This window comes from Acanthochromis polyacanthus, chromosome 10, assembly GCF_021347895.1.
Source record: "Acanthochromis polyacanthus isolate Apoly-LR-REF ecotype Palm Island chromosome 10, KAUST_Apoly_ChrSc, whole genome shotgun sequence".
NCBI lineage: Eukaryota > Metazoa > Chordata > Actinopteri > Pomacentridae > Acanthochromis > Acanthochromis polyacanthus.
In genome coordinates, this window is record NC_067122.1 from 23,276,490 (window position 1) to 23,296,352 (window position 19,863).

At 41.4% G+C, this 19,863-nt stretch overlaps 3 protein-coding genes across 3 annotated transcripts; all 3 read left to right on the plus strand.

Moving 5' to 3' along the window:
• On the plus strand, positions 1 to 4,228 carry prps1b (phosphoribosyl pyrophosphate synthetase 1B). Its single transcript, XM_051954605.1, is given in 7 exon segments — positions 1 to 328; positions 331 to 355; positions 774 to 957; positions 1,480 to 1,578; positions 1,792 to 1,916; positions 2,114 to 2,906; positions 3,092 to 4,228. Coding segments are annotated over 6 exon segments (705 nt in total). The 5' UTR covers positions 1 to 234; the 3' UTR covers positions 2,292 to 2,906; positions 3,092 to 4,228.
• Positions 4,229 to 4,340: 112 nt separating this feature from the next.
• LOC110949857 (solute carrier family 25 member 53) lies at positions 4,341 to 8,857 on the plus strand. The gene is made up of 2 exons (XM_022192141.2): positions 4,341 to 5,620; positions 5,776 to 8,857. Exon 2 carries the CDS (start codon positions 5,783 to 5,785, stop codon positions 6,656 to 6,658), a length of 876 nt encoding a protein of 291 aa, XP_022047833.1. The 5' UTR covers positions 4,341 to 5,620; positions 5,776 to 5,782; the 3' UTR covers positions 6,659 to 8,857.
• A 4,254-nt stretch (positions 8,858 to 13,111) lies between these two features.
• On the plus strand, positions 13,112 to 16,407 carry tmsb1 (thymosin beta 1). The gene is made up of 3 exons (XM_022192142.2): positions 13,112 to 13,255; positions 14,242 to 14,357; positions 15,924 to 16,407. Exons 2-3 carry the CDS (start codon positions 14,258 to 14,260, stop codon positions 15,962 to 15,964), a joined length of 141 nt encoding a protein of 46 aa, XP_022047834.1. The 5' UTR covers positions 13,112 to 13,255; positions 14,242 to 14,257; the 3' UTR covers positions 15,965 to 16,407.
• Positions 16,408 to 19,863: the final 3,456 nt, after the last annotated feature.

The following is a 19,863-nucleotide window of genomic DNA, read 5'->3' on the forward strand; positions in this document are numbered from 1 at the left end:
TAATAGCGTCATCACGGTGGGACGTTAGCGTGCGCGCCGCCCGGGAGGAAGAGCCGCACGCGTGATGAGTGGAACATAATGGTGGATAGGTAGGGAACACACTTAAGCTCGGTAACAGTCACTCGTCAAACTGTTGATCCATTTCCAACGGTTGTCTCGGAACCTTTGACTCCCCTCAGACACGATAGCCGTTGCAGCCGCCCGGACCGAACGACCGCCCTGGACCGCAACAAAATGCCGAATATCAAAATATTTAGCGGTAGCTCCCATCCGGACCTGTCTCAGAAAATAGCAGACCGCCTCGGACTCGAACTGGGGAAGGTTGTGACGAAAAATTTAGCAACCAAGAAACATGGTGAGTGGCTCGCTGTTGTGGTAAAACTAAGCTTATAACCAAGGGTAGCTAATACGCAAATTGTTGTAACCTAGCGACATATATTAATGAGAAGCGTGGTGTCACGGTGAAATTGCCGCGCAGTGTTGCCAGGAACTTGTAGTCCACGCATGGCTCATAACTCATGCTAACTACTCAACAAACTGTCTGTTATTTCGCAGCAACAACGCCTCCTTGGTAGCCTATATGGTAGCATACCATATTGAAACTGTCGTTTTCTGGCTTCTCTTTATCCCCACTGTAACTCTCATCCAGATGTAACCTCCCATAGTCTCAAGCCATTGTTTACTCTCTCTCTCATCCATCCCTGCCTGCCATGTTGTGTTAGCTTCATGGCTCTAAGTGCTGTTGTTTGTCACCTTTTCCCCTCCTCTGGCAGCGTGGAGATAGGGGAGAGCGTGCGTGGGGAAGATGTCTACATCGTGCAGAGCGGCTGCGGGGAGATCAATGACAATTTGATGGAGCTGCTGATCATGATCAACGCCTGCAAGATTGCCTCAGCCTCCAGGGTCACCGCTGTCATCCCCTGCTTTCCGTACGCTCGGCAAGACAAGAAGGACAAGGTGGGGGTGAGGGACCTCTGTCTACTTACTTAGTCTTGCCATTTGCCATCAAGCATCATGACAAGAAGCCTGCAGCCATGTCCATCAGCAACCGCTCCACAAGGCATATTTGCTTTCTGTTTTCTGTTGTTTTCCTTTCCCTGTTCTGTATGCTTCGCTGAAATAACACCAGCTCCGATTTTGTTCTTCCCACTGTTGCTATTTGCCTGTTATTTATTCTTTTTGATTCTTATTTCAATCATATTGCATGAATGGAATGTTTTGCCCTTTTGAATACCAAAATATGAACTTATTATCCACAGTATTGAGAAGTAAGTCTGTACATCATCCAAAACTATGTCACATGGTAATAAATGTAGCATTATTCTTACAGTTAAAGACATATAGTGAGGACTATTGTAATATATGACTGGCATAATTGTATTGAATTGCTAAGCTCTCAGTTTAGTGTTATTTTAGAAGCGAGCCATGCTTGCCACTCCACTTCTTCCATGTGACTGAAGAGATCTGTTTTCGTTGCAGAGCCGCGCTCCTATCTCTGCCAAGCTGGTGGCCAACATGTTGTCAGTCTCAGGCGCCGACCACATCATCACTATGGACTTGCACGCCTCACAGATACAGGTGAGCTAAACAGAAGTATGACTTATCCATTCTCCCGCCATAAATCATCTTCTTTTGCTGAGTGTCCAAATTTGTGGAGGATTTGGGAGAACCTACAGTAAACACTTGACTTACACTGGTTTCTGTTAACACTCGTCTCAACAAAGAGAAATAAGAGCCCATTTCTTCAACTTCTGTCACCTCAGTACATGTGTCTTTATTATATTTTTTCAGGGTTTCTTTGATATCCCGGTTGATAACTTGTATGCAGAGCCGGCTGTGCTCAAATGGATCAAAGAGAACATCCCTGAATGGAAAAACTGCATCATCGTCTCACCTGATGCAGGAGGAGCCAAAAGGTATACTGCCAGGGCACCGGTCATGATTTGTTTTACCCTTGAGCGTAGCGTTGCCTCTCCATATCGCCTCTGAAATTTACTTTAGATTAGCCTTTTGTTTACTCTCCCAACCTCTGACAGGTCTCTAATTTGCCATGCACAAATAGTTTCATTACATACACAAAAGCTTCAACTTGTATTTTTTTTCCTTTTTGCAGGGTCACCTCAATAGCGGACAGGTTGAATGTGGACTTTGCTCTTATTCACAAGGAGAGGAAAAAGGCAAACGAGGTGGACCGCATGGTTCTGGTGGGAGATGTGACGGATCGGGTTGCTATACTAGTTGATGACATGGCTGACACATGTGGCACAATCTGCCACGCTGCGGACAAGTAAACCCTTTATTTACACCTTGAACTAAATACATTTACACTACTGTTCAAAAGCTTGGGGTCACTTAGAAATGTCTATGACTATTCTAGCTGGAAACGGCTGATTTTTAATGGAATATCTCCATAGGGGTACAGAGGAACAGCAACCATCACTCCTGTGTTCTAATGCTACATTGTGTTAGCTAATGGTGTTGAAGGCTAATTGATGATTAGAAACCCTTGTGCAATTATGTTAGCACATGAATAAAAGTGTGTTTTCAAGGAAAACATGAAATTGTCTTAGTGACCCCAAACTTTTGAACAGTAGTGTACATCATAGGAAAAGATGCAAGCAAATTGTCTGCTGGGGTTTAACCAACAAAGAACGAAACCATTACTGAATTCCATTTAGAGACATCTGTTACAGGATATTGGTCATGGTGAGAGTTCTAATGGACTGTACTGTTTCTCTACCTTAGACTTATTTTCTGCTGGTGCCACTAAGGTGTATGCCATCTTGACCCACGGCATCTTTTCTGGGCCAGCTATCTCACGCATCAACAATGCCTGTTTTGAAGCTGTGGTGGTCACCAATACAATCCCTCAGGAGGAAAAGATGAAGCATTGTCCCAAAATACAGGTGAGAGGCTTATATGATCAGTGGAAAATACAGAATAATTACACAAAATGTGTCTGTATGTCCAAATGAAGGTAACCATCCTCAGTTGAGTTATGTATTTATTCAGGAAGCTGATAGTTTGACTTAATAAGTGACCCGCAAATAGTGTTTTTTCTGCTTTTCAAAGTGTACTTCTCTGCCTCCAGGTTATTGACATCTCCATGATCCTTGCAGAGGCCATTCGTAGAACTCACAACGGCGAGTCTGTGTCGTACCTGTTCAGCCATGTTCCCTTGTAACGAATGGTGTTCACCATCAACCGTGTGCTATTAACACCAATAAAAGAAGAGGGAATTCCCCCATCCCAAACACAACCATTAACAAAGATGTTCTGCTAATTAACTATTAAAAAAAGAACTCTCATGTCTGTTACTAATGCTGACCCCTCCTCACTCGAGTCCCTTCCCTGTTGAGCGGTGACCCTTCATGTCCGGGGCACCAAAGCAATTGCAGGCTTACAGATTTAGGCTGGCGTATTTATTTTATATGGATAAATAAGTATTTATCCACTGTGAACTTTGTTCTTCTTTCAAAACATTTTAGATAGTTTCTCCTGACCCATTTTACCTCTCCAGGAGTCGTGTCAATCTGTTGTCAAAGAGCTTATATGAATATATCCCTGGCAGGTCCCAGTGGTCAGGAGAAGCATCTGGCATTTAAAGCTGTACAGTGCTTTTTGTTACAATGAACGAGTGTAGTTTTATCATATTGTTCTTATTTCCTCTGCTGTGTGAAAGACAAAAGCTGATGAAATGAATGTGTGTGGAAATAGTTTACAGTGCCAGTGAAGCTCCACTCAACCAAGAGTGCCTCAAAAGTCTGAAACAAAATGACATTTTCCTTCAGTCTCATCCTCTTTCCCTCCCTCCCTCCCTCCCTTATTTTGCTGTTCATTTTTTTTCACTGGATGATGAATGTTCATGTGTCTTAGCAGGCAGTAAACAATATTTTGGGATGTTCTTTCAACTCTTGAGGTGCCCTCATTGAGTGGGGTTTGCCCAGTGTCTGAGATTAACCCTTTGAGGGTCTGTGATGGAGATCTATCTTTAGAAAAGCTGTGGGTTTTTAGCTTGGGTTCTCTGCAGGCTGGAGCTTCCTTCAGAAATGTTCACCTGCTGTTTCATTGCTGTTTTCCTGTTTGTCTTTTTTGTTTTTTGTATGTCTGGCAGAAGGATTTGTCATTATTGTGCATAATCCAAACCTTTGTGTTTACTTTTTCAGTAGGGTGAATGCACCAGTTATTTGAGGATGCATTCTTAATAAAATATCTGTTACATCTTAAACATTAAACTGTGTTGTCTGGTTTCTAGTGAGGTTTACAGTTGGGTTTATAAGTGCCTATAGGCAAAATATTGTACAACATATTTTAGATATTTTTTATTATTATATGGCCTTGGAAATGGCTGTAAAACTACTGGGACCACCAGTTCCTGCCTTTTCTTACGCGGTTCTTGGTGGAGCCATACTGCGTTTTCTTCCGTGGTTGCAATGAGCAGCTGTTTTGCTGATTCCAAGCCAGTTAGCAAAAGCTCTCACTGTATCTGTATTTTTAAAACACCTTTTAAACTTTTCAGGGATTGTTGCAAGATAATTTAGCTTGGGGGTAATTACATATGCAGCTTATGCACAATAGCAACACAAAAATATTTAAAGAATTTAGAGGAAATTTTGACATTTTTACAGCTTTGGTATGTTGCATTTTTAAACAATTTATTGCATGCATGAATTATGTCTTTTTGATGTCATTTGAAAGCTGCTATAATTATTTAACCACTATGACCAAATTCAAACACAGTTATTAGTGTTAAAGGTCTGTTGGTCAGACTTTGTTTTTTGGGTGTTTTGTTTTTTTTTTTTTTTTTAAATAGCACTGTATAAAAATAGTTTCCAAAGCTGTATTTATTTAACATGGACAATGCTTAATACAATAGTTGCACTGCACAAAGCTAGAAGCTAAAGTTCCATTTGTAGTCCCAGTGAGGTTTTTGTTTTCTGACAGAGCGCTAGAGATAAATATTTTTTTTTTAGTGAACCTAGAGAAATTTACATTTAATATCAATAATTAAATTCAACATTTTTATACTTACTATAGTGGCCAGTAAATGAAAGCGATTAAAATGATACCCAAAAAAGGATTGTTTGTTTACAAGCGCCAGCTTTTAATTCCTTGCATTGCTGAGAAGCTGCATTATACCGGAAGTTACACTAAGTTTCCATTTTACGTATTCAGTTATTAAGACTTTTGCGAAGTGCCTCTATGCTCTTGTAAAGATAAGTAAAAATAGTCCAGCTTGTCATTGTTCGTAACATTCAGTTGACTATGAACCGCTTGTCACATAGAACAAACCCTTTTTCTAAATATACTTTGATGGATAGTTGATCCAGCGAATCCGCGACAATGTGACGTAGCCTGTCTTGACCAATAGTTATTCTCCAAGAGGCGGGGCTAACTGCAGATTAACGCTCAGAGCATCATACTATCTTTAATGCCGCTTCACACCGCTCATTGTTGAAGCGAACATTGGAACTGCATGAACAGTCAGGAATTAGTCCTCTAAATGAGCACTAGTGAGAAACAAACAGACGTTTGTGCTGCCTTCAACTTGAACGCTGGGATATAAGTAGCTTAGTCACTACTCATTTTCTGCTTTTGCTGCCTGGTGACAGCTGACTGGGTGAGTAGATGTTTATGACCAGATACTGTACGTTAATTAGTTTTTTTTTCACTGTAGTTTTTCCACTTTGTGATCTTTGGTCCATGTCTGCATTTGCAGTTTAAGTGTCTTTGGGTCAGTGTCAGTCTGACTGATATGTGGTTTCATTTTCAAAGCTCAAGGATGGCAGTAAATCCTGAGCGTAAAGAAGATGTGGAGGGCCCAGGGGACCCAGTTGTTCGTTTCCAGAGCTACTTGCATGGAGGAACCTCCAGCTTGCTATCGACTCTTCCCACTCTCATCGTCTTCCCTGTCTATAAGACTGTCTTTCGTCAACAAATCCACAACACCGCAGTTCACCAGGCGGTGGGACAACTCTGCAAAGAGGGACCTGTGAAGCTCTACAGAGGCGTGGCTCCACCATTAGTGATGAGGACACTGAATGGGACGCTGCTTTTTGGTCTCCAGGACACCCTTCTTCACCAGCTGTCCTCCCAGAAAGTCATCTCCACCTCTGCTCTGCCTGCTGTGGCTGGGTTTGGTGCAGGTGTGGTCGAAGCTGTGGTGTTTACCCCCTTTGAGCGTGTTCAGAATGTGTTGCAGAACGGCCAGAATGACCGTCAGCTCCCCTCCCTGAAGAGTGTTCTTGTGAAGCTAAGGGCACAGAGGATGGCCTCAGGGTTCTACAGAGCCTTCCTGCCCATCGCAGCCCGCAACGCCCTCGGCAGCTCCCTCTACTTTGGCCTGAAGGGGCCTGTGTATGGTGTCGTGGCAGAGCAGGGCCTCTCTCCAGAGGCCTCCTCTTTCATCTCAGGAACGCTGACCTCCATGGCCATTAGCCTGACTCTGTACCCGCTGTCTGTGCTGGTGGCAAACATGCAGGCGCAGGTTGGCGGGGAGGTGAAAGGGGTCGTGGCTTGTTGGAGGTTGCTGTGGGAATCTCGCCACAAGAGCTTGGCTCTCCTGTACCGAGGAGGCTCCCTGGTTATTCTGAGATCGTGCATCACATGGGGAATCACCACTGCTATTTATGACAGGCAGGAGAAACGATCAGGCTGAGGAGACGCTGTTCATCATTGTTCGTTATGTTACATCCAGAAAATGGCTGTAACTGGATTATATAGGCTTTTGACAAGCTGAATATGTAATTGTCAATAATCAGCAGTTTCGTATTCCTAGTTAATCTTCCATGTTACTCTTTCCAAGAAACAAAACTGATTGCATCAACAATGTAGTCAATCTAGTCAATTCAAGTGTGCCAGTAAGTCATTCCAGTGTCACAGTGAGCCAGAACAAGAAATTCTAGTATTCTGAAACCACAGCAGCTAAATGGAATTCAGATGTTATTCCGTTATTCAATGTATTATTTACAGATGAGTTTTCCAGTGTGTCACAGCAAACTGCCTTCGGGGAAACAACATCTATCAGTCAGAATCACTGGAGCCAGAAGATCATGATTCATCACCTGGTTCAGACCGACAGACTGCCAGTTTCAGCACAACTGCCGAGACTTGAAGCCTGGTCTCTGAAGTGAAGGCAACTATTTGTCATGAGCCAAAGTTTTTTTTTCCTTTCTTTTTTAGAAATATAAATATGTGGCTGGAGAATAACAGGTGCCTTTTGTCTTATAAGGAAACTTCATCATCTTTACTCATTACAGTCATTTACTCATCATGAGAGGTATGACACAGCCTCTGATACAGTTGTGTTCTCGTTTCATGGTAACTTTTGGGGTGTTTTCATTTTTCTTAGCACAGTATAAATGAGCAAAGAAAAGGATAAGCAATGATAGGCCACAAAAGTCAGCATTCTGACTTGAACCTGGGACATGGAACTTGCATAGCCAGAAACTTAAATTAGTTTTCCAAAACACGAGAAAGTAGAGATAATCTCAGTTTTGGTTTGGAGGCTACAACTTTAAAACAGAAAGCCTGTGTTACAGATTGAAAGCATAGATTTTGAAGGGTCTGGATACTTACCAGGCATGAAGAGTCTGCAAAGAATGAGTTGCAATATGGGAAAAATCAATTTGAGCTTCTTCCACATAAAGGGCTAAAAGTCAGCATATCTTAACGACTGATACCTTGATTTTTGATGATGTGCTTTTCACTAGTCCCTCAACATCATGGAAAACTGATAGACTGGAGTTCCTTTTTTTCTGCATGAAGGAGCTGGATGTTGTTTGTATATTCACAAAGACGTAATTTAATTGAATGTATGATACTGTAGCAGGTTACCTTTGCACTCCTGATGAACTCAATGCTGCCTGTCTGACTGGATATTCGTCTTCATTTGCAGTTTTCAGGTTAAACAAGTTAACGATACCAGCCAAAGTGCACTTACACTTGTGTTTGTTTTTAGTTTAACACCTTGAACAACTCAAGCCCGCTTGAAGTAACGTGTTCAAGGTGTTAGCTTACCTAATAGGCTGTGAAGTGTTTTCAGTTTTAAATGATATCTTACCATTACCTTTAGTAATGCTTTGCGATTGTTGTGTTAGAGGTCTCTGTGCTTCTATAATGCTCTTTGAGATCATACAGTATCATTCTCAGGTAGACTATTTAATAGGATGGTTTGTTTCCCTGGGATATTGACTTGTAATTTATGATGTAAGTTAATAGTTTGTTTTATTATAGGATATCTACTGCTGTTTTTTGAAATTATCTGTTTTTGTAATTTTTGGAGGTTAAATTTAATTATTGTTCTGAAAATGTTTGTACTAAAGGCAATTCAACATTTTTTTTTTATCTTGAAGCTGCCTTTTTATTTTTAGTTGTAATTTTTTTAAAAATCTACCAGTTACCATTAAAAATATATAAACCTACATGTTGTTTATATGCAGGTCACTTCCTTTTGTGCTAGATGAGCCTCTTTCTTCTTTCCAGGTGTCAAAGTGATATAGTTGGAAATTTAATGCAACTTTGTAAAAGCCACCTGGCCACAATATAGATTTCACAGTTGAATTGAAAATAAAAATAAAAAATAGATAGCCTCTGTACTGTTGCCTCACTGAAAGAATTTTCTGGACAAGACTATGAAGGCTATGTAGGGTCTTCCTGTGTCGAGTTTTCAGGTTCTTGCCATACCTGTACAGATGTACAAACACAGGAAGGTCAGATGCCTCAGTAACTAAATTACTGTTCAACAATGTGAACACTTTCATCCTATTGAGTGGGTTCACTGAATGGAATAAATAAGCTCCCTTACACTGTAAATCAGTAACATGTATCTACTCTGAAAAATAAAATAAACACAGCATGCAGGTGGTGTTCCTTTCTGACTTAGAGAAAAAGTTTAATCTCATTTCGACTGCTACTGTTGGAAGATGTCTTGACCACTGAGCTAATCCAGACTCTAGTAAGGTGTGCTTTATAGGACAATTATAAGATACCAGTAAAACCAGCCCATTTAACCAGTGAGTTAAGAGGGTACCATGAAATGCAGCTTTATTCAAATGACATGTTGCCACAGGAAACAACAGAAAGATCAGCATGGGCTTTTGGTATGATGGATGCTGTGAATGTGCCACATGATGATCTGGATGGACCTGTCCAACAATGTGATCCTGTCCACCAAAATGTCCCTTTAAGGCAGGGGTGTCAAACTCGCGGCCCGCGGGCCAACTGCGGCCCGCGGGACGATAGTTTGCGGCCCCCGTCTTAATATGAAACATTAATGTTAGTGCGGCCCGCAAGTTTGATGTGAATGACACTTTTCAGTGTTGTGCGCGGAGCTGAACGAATCTACCAATCACAGTGGGGTATATGGCTCTTGAGGGCGGGACATCGGCCAGGCTTGTTGCGACCTCGCGACATTAGCTTACGTTGCTGCTGAGCGGGACAGACAGTTTTATTCACAGAATGAATACCAAGTTACTATAATGCCAACACTGGCCAGAAACTCACAACCGGAGAGGGAGGGGGGAGACAGGCTCCCGGAGGGGCGGCAGTAGAGGGGGGAACGCGCCGGCGCTCACGGCGATCCGCGGAGCGCGGTCACGTTCTGCAACTCATCTCATTCATACAGATCACCTGCAGCGGCCGTGACGGATCAGACTGACCGCGGCCTTTAAAATGTAAAAATGCGCTCCCCTTTTAAAAGACGTAGCGCACTGACGTGTGCTGTTTTCTCGGCTCACAGAAAACAACATATGGACAAAATCAATCGCTGTCATATTGGACTATCTGAAATGAGGACACTTCATCTGACTCTTTTAAATAAGTAAATTTAAGTACATTTTGCTCTCACGGTGGTCTGATCACTCAGCCACTGAACAGCATGTACCATAGTCTGCGCTGTGAGGCGTTCAGGGAACGTCGGTAAATATCTCTTGTTAAGCAACCAGGTGGGACCAGATGGGTGCCATGAACTTACAATGCGCAGGGCCCTGTATTTACTTGGTATCGGATCAATATCAAATCTTGCAGTATCGCACACCACTAGTTTTTAGTGTTATTAGGCAACGGTCCCATTTTCTGTTTACATTTTTCTGGCATTTTATGCACTTTGGTGAAATTATCATAATTTATTTACTTTGGTTACACTTTTTGTTATGTATTACACTTGAAAACAAAATCTGTTCAGTTGTGACGTGTACAACTGCAAAATTTATTTGAAAGCAGTGCATTGTTGGAATAACAACCGATGGAGCCCCATCAATGACAGGGAGGAAAAATGGACTGGTGGCACTTGTTCCAAAAAAAATGGAAGAGGAGGGTGTGGAGGAGGCCATAGCTCTGCACTGCATTATCCATCAGCAGGCCCTTTGCAGCAGATGCCTGAAGTTTGACAATGTGATGTCTGTCGTTGCATCAACCCCCTGCATCAACCAAATCAGATCCAGGGGCTTAAAGCACAGAAGGTTCCGTGCTTTTTTAGAGGAAATGGAGTCAGAATATGGGGATGTGCTCTACTTCACCGATGTACGTTGGCTCAGCAGGGGAAATCCATTGAAGAGATTTTTTGAGTTGAGAGCAGAAGTGAAAGCCTTCATGGAGAAGGATGGGGTGGCTGTTCCTGTGCTAAGTGATCCCAAATGGCTTATGGACTTAGCTTTTCTTGTTGATATCACACATGAGCTTAATGTACTGAACAAGAAGTTACAAGGCCAGGGGCAACTTGTCAGTGCTGCCTATGACAACGTGAGAGCATTCTCCACAAAACTTGTGTTATGGAAAGCCCAGCTCTCGCAGACAAACCTTTGGCATTTCCCAGCATGCAAGGCACTCGTGGATGCAGGCACACCATTCAGTGGTGAGAAGTATGTTGAGGTCATTTTGAAGCTACAGGAGGAATTTGATCACAGATTTGCAGGCTTCAAGACGCACAGAGCCACATTTCAAATTTTTGCTGACCCATTCTCCTTTGATGTGCAAGATGCCCCTCCTGTGCTTCAGATGGAGCTCATTGACCTGCAGTGCAATTCTGAACTCAAAGCCAAGTTCAGGGAGGTGAGTGGAAAAACAGACAAGCTTGGACAATTTTTGAGAGAATTGACCCTCAGCTTCCCTGAGCTTTCCCGAATGTTCAAGAGGACCATGTGCCTTTTTGGAGCACATACTTGTGCGAAAAGCTCTTCTCCACCTTGAACTACTAAGTCCAAGTACAGGTCCAGACTTACTGATGAGCATCTTCAAGCCCTACTGAGGGTCTTAACTGCTTCCTCCCTCAAGCCAAATGTGGCTCGGCTATGCGAGAAGAAGCGCTGCCAGGTCTCTAGCAGCAAGAAGTAGGCAAGAGAAGCATGTTCAGAACAGTTCATTGTCAATGTTCCATTCATGTTCAGAAAGTTAAAGGTTAAAGAACTGTTAATACAGACATTTGAATCTGAATAAAAATAATTAGATTTCTCTAGTCAGCAACTATATGTGGTTTCTTCAGTCGTCTATATCTGCTGTATTATTATTATTATTATTTTATTTACTTATTACTGATTGATTTATTTTCTTATTAATTCTTAATTCGTTTATTTATTTTTTCATCTTATTTTGTGTTAAAAATAAAGATATTTGAGAACATTGGAATGTTTTTATCAGAGCTTTTCTTGTGGAAAACTTGATGCGGCCCAGCCTCACCCAGCCTCTGTCTCCAGCGGCCCCCCCCCCCCCCCCCCCCCCTCCCCCCCCCCCCCCCCCCCCAGGTAAATTGAGTTGAGACCCTGCTTTAAGGAGTAGTGGGACAACATGCTACAAGTCAGCAATGAAAATCTCATCAACTCCATGTGTTGCAGATGTGTGACTTGTCACATTTATAACGCAGTGATGAGGTCTCTTCCCAGAAAATTTTGCCATCGTTAATATCCTGTGTCACTCCTGACTTGGCAGATTCACATTCCATCCATCCATTATCTGTTCACCTCTTAATCATCATTAGGGTCTTGGGGTGCTGGAGCCTATCCCATCTGACAAAGGGTGAAGGCAGGTCAGCAATCTATCACACATACAGACAAACAAGTACATTCACATTCACACCTATGGGACAATTTGAAGTTTCTGGATTGTGGGAGGAGAAAACCCGCACACGCACAGGGAGAACATACAAACTCCATGCAGAAAGATCTGGGAAGGCCAAGATGTGAACCGGGGATCTTCTAGCTGCAAGGTGAAATTGCAAACCATCAAGCCCAGATTCACATCCCCTGTTGTGTAAACTGACAGCCCCATCACCATGATTGCTATTGTTTGTGGTGGACCTTCTGGTTTCACATCAATTCACACTTGGAGACATGTGAATCCTGGTCATTAATGGGTCATTAGCCACGTGACATGGAGTGACTATATAATCTGGAACTCCCCATTAGTCAGTCAGAACTGAAGAAGACTCTTGGATGAAGGTGAAACGTCTTCAAGGACCTACAAGAGAAGTCCAGTTGATTTCCACTGAAGCTGCTACGACTTGTTACTGGCTTGTAATCTCTGGTCCATGACCCTACTCTGGAATCACCCATTATCATTTCCAATATTGTGCATAAATGGTTGTTTCATTTTGTTGTGCAGATATCATGTGTTGGGACAACAAATACTTATTCCTGTATGTTAAATAGAACAGATAAAATCACAAGCTGCATTGATATTTTTGTTCTGTGTATTTGACTGTAGGGTAAAAGTAAATTCGCTCTACAAGGGATAACACAACTTAATCATTGCAGAACACAGATTTATTTCCTTCTTTTGCATTAAAAAAATAACTTGATCATCAAGGCATTGGCAGGATTTTCTACACACACGTGTAATGGATTTTCAAAAAAACTGTTTTGTCACAAGAAGGCCACTAGATGGTGCTGTGCTAACAAATAAACACATGAACTCATCCCAGTTAGACAGCTCTGAGTCTGATGAGCAGCACAGCGGCTCTTCATTCATTACATGCAGGTAGCTGGAGGAGTATATGACTCAGGTGATTGCAACACTGCACGTCCAGACCTTTGGCCCGACGAACAGCTTTCTTTGACTCTACAGGAGGGAGGGCGGCGGTGAGAAGCGCGTCCAATTAAAATTCTTCTTTCGAGCTTTGGGAGCCAATCAGAGCCCGGAGCATCGGTGTTCATGTTGGCGTGCAGAAGGGCGTGTTGACTCTATTTAAACCGTTGGCTTTGCACGGATTACACAGACGCATCTTACCTGCAAAGGACTGTTTCACTGCTCTCTCCTGCACCAGGTAAACTATTCTGATATGTCTCTGTTTTCATTCGCATTTAAAAGGACATTAAATTAAAACAACTCAATGACATGTAGATGTGATTAATTCCTAAGGGATTATTTATAGACTGTGTATCAGAGGCTTATAGGTGTTATGCAACGTCTTTTTCTTTTCTTTTTTTTTTTTGCTATACTCCATAAATCCATATCAATACAGTTTGGTGGAATTACCCTGTCTTGCTGCAGGGTGTGTGTTGATAGCCTACTTGGCAGTGCTGCATTCCTCTGCGCTGCATGTGGGATTTCATTATTAGGCTACTTAACGTTGCTTTTTTATTCTTATGTGTCGTCCAGAGGCCATGTGATGTGTATTCCCCAATGTCACACGCTTGGTATGATATTAGGTGTTTAAAGTGCACTCAGTCATGCTGTGCAGAGCTTTGAAAAGCTGCAATCTGTAGGTGTGGGAGGTGGGTGAGATGATGTTATACCAGGCACTCCCTCAGTGACAAGCTTCACACTGAATTTTCCTAAAAAAATAGTCTTCTTGAAAAACTTTTCCCGCAAACTGTTATTTTCCCCACACAGGTTCACATTCTGGTGCTGTTTACTTCTTTATAACTCCAGTGTGTATTATTTTCCTAATATCCTTAATGACCGCACCTATTTGCAAATCATACTTTAGTACAGCGTGTTTCCTTCTCAGTTCTCCCTTGTGGATTTGAATGGTAGTAAATAACAGTGCAGTGTAACTTGACACCACACCAGAGCTGTTTGTTCATGTTATTTCTTGTGACTGACTTGCATAACTCCAGAGTTCAGCCCAGTACTGTCTCCTTTCTCTTTTTTTTAAATGAGGTGTGGCTTACGTAGAACACCTGTACGGGCATGCAGTGCAGATAGCATCTTACCATGTCATCCAGATTGTGTGTTTGTGCTTGCTGATGCATTCTTTTAACATTGCAAAAATGTATTTGTTCTGTGTCTCCTACTCCGCTCCATTAGGACTCATCCATCCAAAATGAACGACAATCCAGTCAAACAAGAAGTGACGAAATTTGACAAGAAAAAGCTGAAGAAGACGAACACGGAAGAGAGAACCCATATGCCAACCAAGGAGGGTAGGTGCTTGTGACAAAAATAAGCGCAGAGTTAACAGAAGTTTTGTCTCATCTGACCGTTACACATTTCACCTTTTCCTTGGTTTCTTGTTCTGCAGGACTTAGCTCCTCCCTGTCTGTCGTTATGAAGGGCAACTGCAAACATTGCAACACTGATTAACTTGACGTACACACCCAGCAACCTGAGAACCTATCCTTCTTAGTAACAACGGGTTATTAAAAAAACTCATAAAACAGTGGCTGCTTTGTTACAAGACACGTTTATTATGCGGCTACGTGAATCAGATAGGGCTGCCAGCTATCTAGCACTTCAGGGAAAAAAAATCCTAAATCGTAATCGCTTGCTAGAGTCCCAGATGATAAACTGTATAATAAAAAACACCCTTCCTGACAGAAAGCAGGAGAAGGAGGAGACTTAAAGTGTGTCAGTATGCTCATCCTTTCCCTCCAGAGGCTGAGAGGCTCCCTGCTGTCTGACTCCTGCACTTTCTTAATTTGAATACAGCCCTGACTAGCATATGAGAGGGGAGGCACAGATAGTCAGGTATTACATTAAAGGGACTTTAATTTTACACGTGAAGTCAATACATGAATATGCCTTCGGACACAGCATTAAAACCACTGACGAGTGAATGCAATGTTCAGTGTTAATGTAGATATTACTTTGACACCTACTTACACATTGATGCAGACCAAGCATGCTCCTCTTGTCAACAATGTGCTCCCACTGTACTGCGAAATCTTATCAGGAGCAGCCCTGGGGATCACAAAAAAGAGTCAAACGCATGAACAGATTTCAGTACAAGCATGATCCACAGAGGCCCCACCCTGCAGGAATCCACTGAAATAATCCTGGTGCAAAACACCTGGTAACCCCCCAGAGGTCTCTGTCTGCGCCTTGATGTATCAGAGGCGTTTTGGCTGTAGAAGATGAACCTACACAATATTAGGGCGGTCACTTTAATGTTTTGGCTGGTCAGTGTTTGTCCCCTGTGGCTCTCAATAGAGATGAATCTGTGAGAATAACTCTTATGTCAAAGTGATGTTATCAGGGTTACTGGGTTGAACTATAGATTTAAAGCAGAAAGTGTCAAAATGAAGGGCAGGCATTTAGCTAATTAAGAAGCTGCTCTTTGGGATATGACGGATTCAGTTCGTGTGAAACTTGTTCCATAATAGACACAAAACCTTCTGTGTTTGTAGCTTTGATTTTGAGGGTTTATTTTTAATGTATGTTTCCCATATTTGTAAAAAAAAAAAAATCACCTTAAATTGCTATTGCACTACTTTAAATATAATATACTCAAAGTCTGTACACACCTGATAATTTTAAAAACCCAAGAGACACATTTGACCATTGACTGGAGGTTATGGCAGATTATTAACTTGAATCAAACTCATGAGTCAAAGCATTGCTCTTACCAGATGCTGCATAAATCAAACCAACATTTTAAATTTTTGACACTGACGTATTAGACTGTGCTCTAAAACAGGTGGATACAGGATGATAACCTTCACCTGTATGATAAAGATCACCTAACCTCTGTCTCTCTTGTCTCCAAACAGAAATTGAAGAAGAGAAGAAAGCCATGCAAGAAGCCAAATGAAATCCACCGGCCATGATTCCTTTCCTTCAGTCCTGCCCCGTTTCCTGCTCGTCTTCCAGCTAGGAGTCCTATCCATCATCTCCACCTCTTCCTCTGTTTCCTGTGCTGCCATGTTTTATCACAAATGGTGTTTGGGTTGACACTACGGGCAAAGATCTGTTTGTAATCTCAAGTAAATTAATGCAATGGGTGCATTTTACTGTGCTTTTACCATGGCGTTTAGAACAGGTTGAACAGAGGAAGCAAAAGATTGCACAGGGTGCAGGTTTTAACAGCATGGGAAAAATATCATAGGTAATTTCACTAATGGAAATCCATCAAAGATACTGCATTGTTAACAATACCATACGTATGCCTGTAAATGGTGCCATTGAGAAAATGTTATTGAAAATAACACAAAAGATGATATTTTTGTTTTAATAAAAATCGATGTGTCAAAAATGTTTTGCTTGAGCTGCATTTGTGCTTATTTGGAAAAAATTATCTTAACCATTATAAACACAATACATTTAGCAGCGAACATCCCCAGTTCACATTGTGTCCTGGGATGTTTCTGCACAGAGTTTGAATGTTTTCCCAGTGCATGCGTGGGTTTTCTCTGGGTACTCTAGCTTCCTCCCACAGTCCAGAAACATTCTGAGGTTAACTGGTGATTCTAAATTGTCTGTAGGTGTGAATGTGAGTGTGATTGTTTGTCTCTATGTGTAGCCATGCAACTGACTGGCAACCTGCCCAGGGTATCTCCTGCATTTGTCCAAAGTCAGCTGACCCTTATGAGGATTAAGCGGTGTATAGATTATGGATGGATGAATGTTTGAGAACATTTTATCAGGGCAAAATTTTCACTAAGAGGGACTAATAATTGTTGAACACGGGTGGTAAAGAGAAATAGTTGCATTTGAAACGGAGTTATATTTTGAAGGTTATTTATTGAAACAGTCTCTCATTTTCATGCACTGATCTTTACTCAGACGTAAAATTGCTACTTTAGTCGACAAAAAGGAAAGTTTGGGGAGTTTAGGCATATAGGTTGATCATAGAGATTTTTATTTGTACTGCTCTCAAATTCCATTAATTGGTAATATACACTTTCAGTCTTTGGCTGTAAATGTGAAATTGCAAAGAAACAAACAAAAAAAAAAACGACAAAAACTTGGAGAAGAGTGTAACATTTTACTGAAAGTCATTTATTGAAGTTACAGCTTTTCTATTTAAAAAAAAAGCTGAAGGGAGAACTGATAATTATTCTTTACAAATATAGTGCTTGGGAACAAATTCATGATCTTGCAGCACACTGGCATGCATCCATCAATCCATTCTCTATATACCGCTTTATCCTCACTAGGGTCGCAGGGGGTGTTGGAGCCTATCCCAGCTGACTCAGGCAAAGGCAGGGGACACCCAGGACAGGTCGCCAGTCTGTCACAGGGCTACACATACAGACAAACAATCACACTCACATTCACACCTACGGGCAATTTAGAGTAATCAATTAACCTCAGCATGTTTTTGGACTGTGGGAGGAAGCCGGAGTGCCCGGAGAAAACCCACGCATGTTCAGGGAGAACATGCAAACTCCATGCAGAAAGATCCCAGGCCCACCCCGGGACTTGAACCAGGGATCTTCTTGCTGCAAGGCAGAAAGTACTAACCACCACGCCGCTGAGCACACTGGGATGCAAGATAAAGAAATTAAATTCTGGAGAAAAAGTGGAAAAAAGATTGTTAAACATAGTAGCAAACGATACTAGGTTTGATTGGTAGACACTTTGTTCATGTTTTACAAATACAACTAAAGGTGAGCCTCTTGTCAGCACTAAATATTTACAGACAAGCTCTTATCACTTGATATTTCTGGCATACAAGATAAGATCCTAAATCAAAGTCCATCATAGTTTACCTTTGCAGTAATAAAAGACTCATACCACTCTGGCCTGGTCGCCTTTGAGATACATGACTTCATTTCTGAACTTTAAAATGAATCCTACTCATTCAAGGAACAGGTCTAAGCCTGTAGGAAAAGGGGAGTGGATCAACTGCAGGTGTAGAACATTCCTGAATTCCAAAATAAAATGTGGTTTGCATTTGAGAGTCAAATCTCAGTGTCTAAATTTAGCATCCTGTTTAGCATACTGTTACTCAGTTCTGTTCTAAACATGTAAGACTAATAACACTCTTTCTTTGCACTATGTTGCTGAAATGCATCACGCGGATCAGTGGCTGGACATATTTTTTACTCTCAGGACTGTGTGTGTGGATTGCTTAAGATGGAGCAGGCTGTGTTTTTCCACAGTGAGCCTGCAGAGACATGTTCATACAGATGCATGTGAATACTTTACAGCAATGACATACCTGATATGATCTAAGTAGCTTTGGTGGGAGAACTCACCAAATTAGAGAGTTTTGCAGATTTACAGTTTTTCCCTCAAGTTGTGAGGAACCTGTGGGAAATCATATCATATAAACCCATTTTCAAGGAAATGCTGGCTTTCGTGAGTCTGCAAAACATGATGGCGTGCATGTTCTGTTTTTTCGGTGATCTCTCAGGACGGGGCTTGTCTGAAAGCTATGATAGCATACCACAGATTGTGTCACAACAGTAAGACCATGAGAACACAGCTATAAATATAGAATAACATGGAAATTTAGGCGCATTCTAGAGCCACTTCATGAATGACCAAAACTTTCACTTGTGACTGTCACAAGGATTCTGTTTATTGCACACCCACCTGCATGTTTATTGGGTGCTATGTTTAATCTGCGCAAGATTATTGTCTCTTGCAAAACAAGTTATACTGGTACTTTTGGCAGCAATCCGACTTCCTTAAGTTCAATTTGTACAGCAAAAAACGGGCAAAAATAAATCTGAATCAGCTGTTTTGTAAATTTTCCACTGTCTGCCTGGTTACTGTAATAAATTACTGTAAAGTACAGCCACATTCTAGCTGTGGTGTACTATTTTTCTGTATTTCTGATGCTTTTTTGAAGCCAGAAACAAGAATAACTGTCAACAGCAGGCTATTATAAAAATTGAGGGCGTGAAGTAAACAAAAAGTTTTTGCGCAACTGTTCACGCAGCATTGTTGTCACACAGTGACCTGATATTGACAGCTAAGAATATTATTCCAAACTTTATATAGATTTATTCATTTCGTTTCTTTATTTTTACAGTAACTTTAGTTATTTTTTTTGGCTCCTGAAAGGGCTGCTTTGGTGGTTAGCACCGTCCCCTCACAACTAGAAGGTCCTCAGTTTGTGTCCTGGACTGGGCCTGGGATCTTCTCTGGCTTCTTCGGGTTCTTTGCACAGTTCAAAAATATGCTGCGGTTAATTGCTAATTCTAAATTGTCCGTAGGTGTGAATGTGAGTGTGCGTGTTTGTCTCTACTGTATATTAAGAGTTCATTTGCAAAAACAGGTAACTCCGTTTTATACATTTTTAGAAAACTCATTTTTTATTGTTTACTTTAGATAATAATAATAATAACACTAATAATTTATTTATTCTATATTTTGTCATGTATTTTTCTATTGAGTCAAATCTTCAGTTTGATTGATATTATCTCAAGTAAACAATAAAATATAAGGTTTTCTGACAATTTATCAAAACGGAGTTATCTGTTTTTGCAAATGAACTCTTCATATGCATCCCTGTTATAGACTGGCGATCTGCCCAAAATGTCCCCTGCTTTCACCATAAGTCAGCTGGGATAGTCTGCAACTCCTCGCAACCCTCATGAGAATTAAGCAATGAGATAATGGATGGTTCCTAAAATATATGTAATAGACTACTGCACCCATTTTAGGTGGTTCAGTTGTCCATGCTGCTACTGGAGCCATTTCCCATTAAAGTTTGTCCCACCAATGGAAAATACAAGATCGAAACTAAATAGTTTTCCC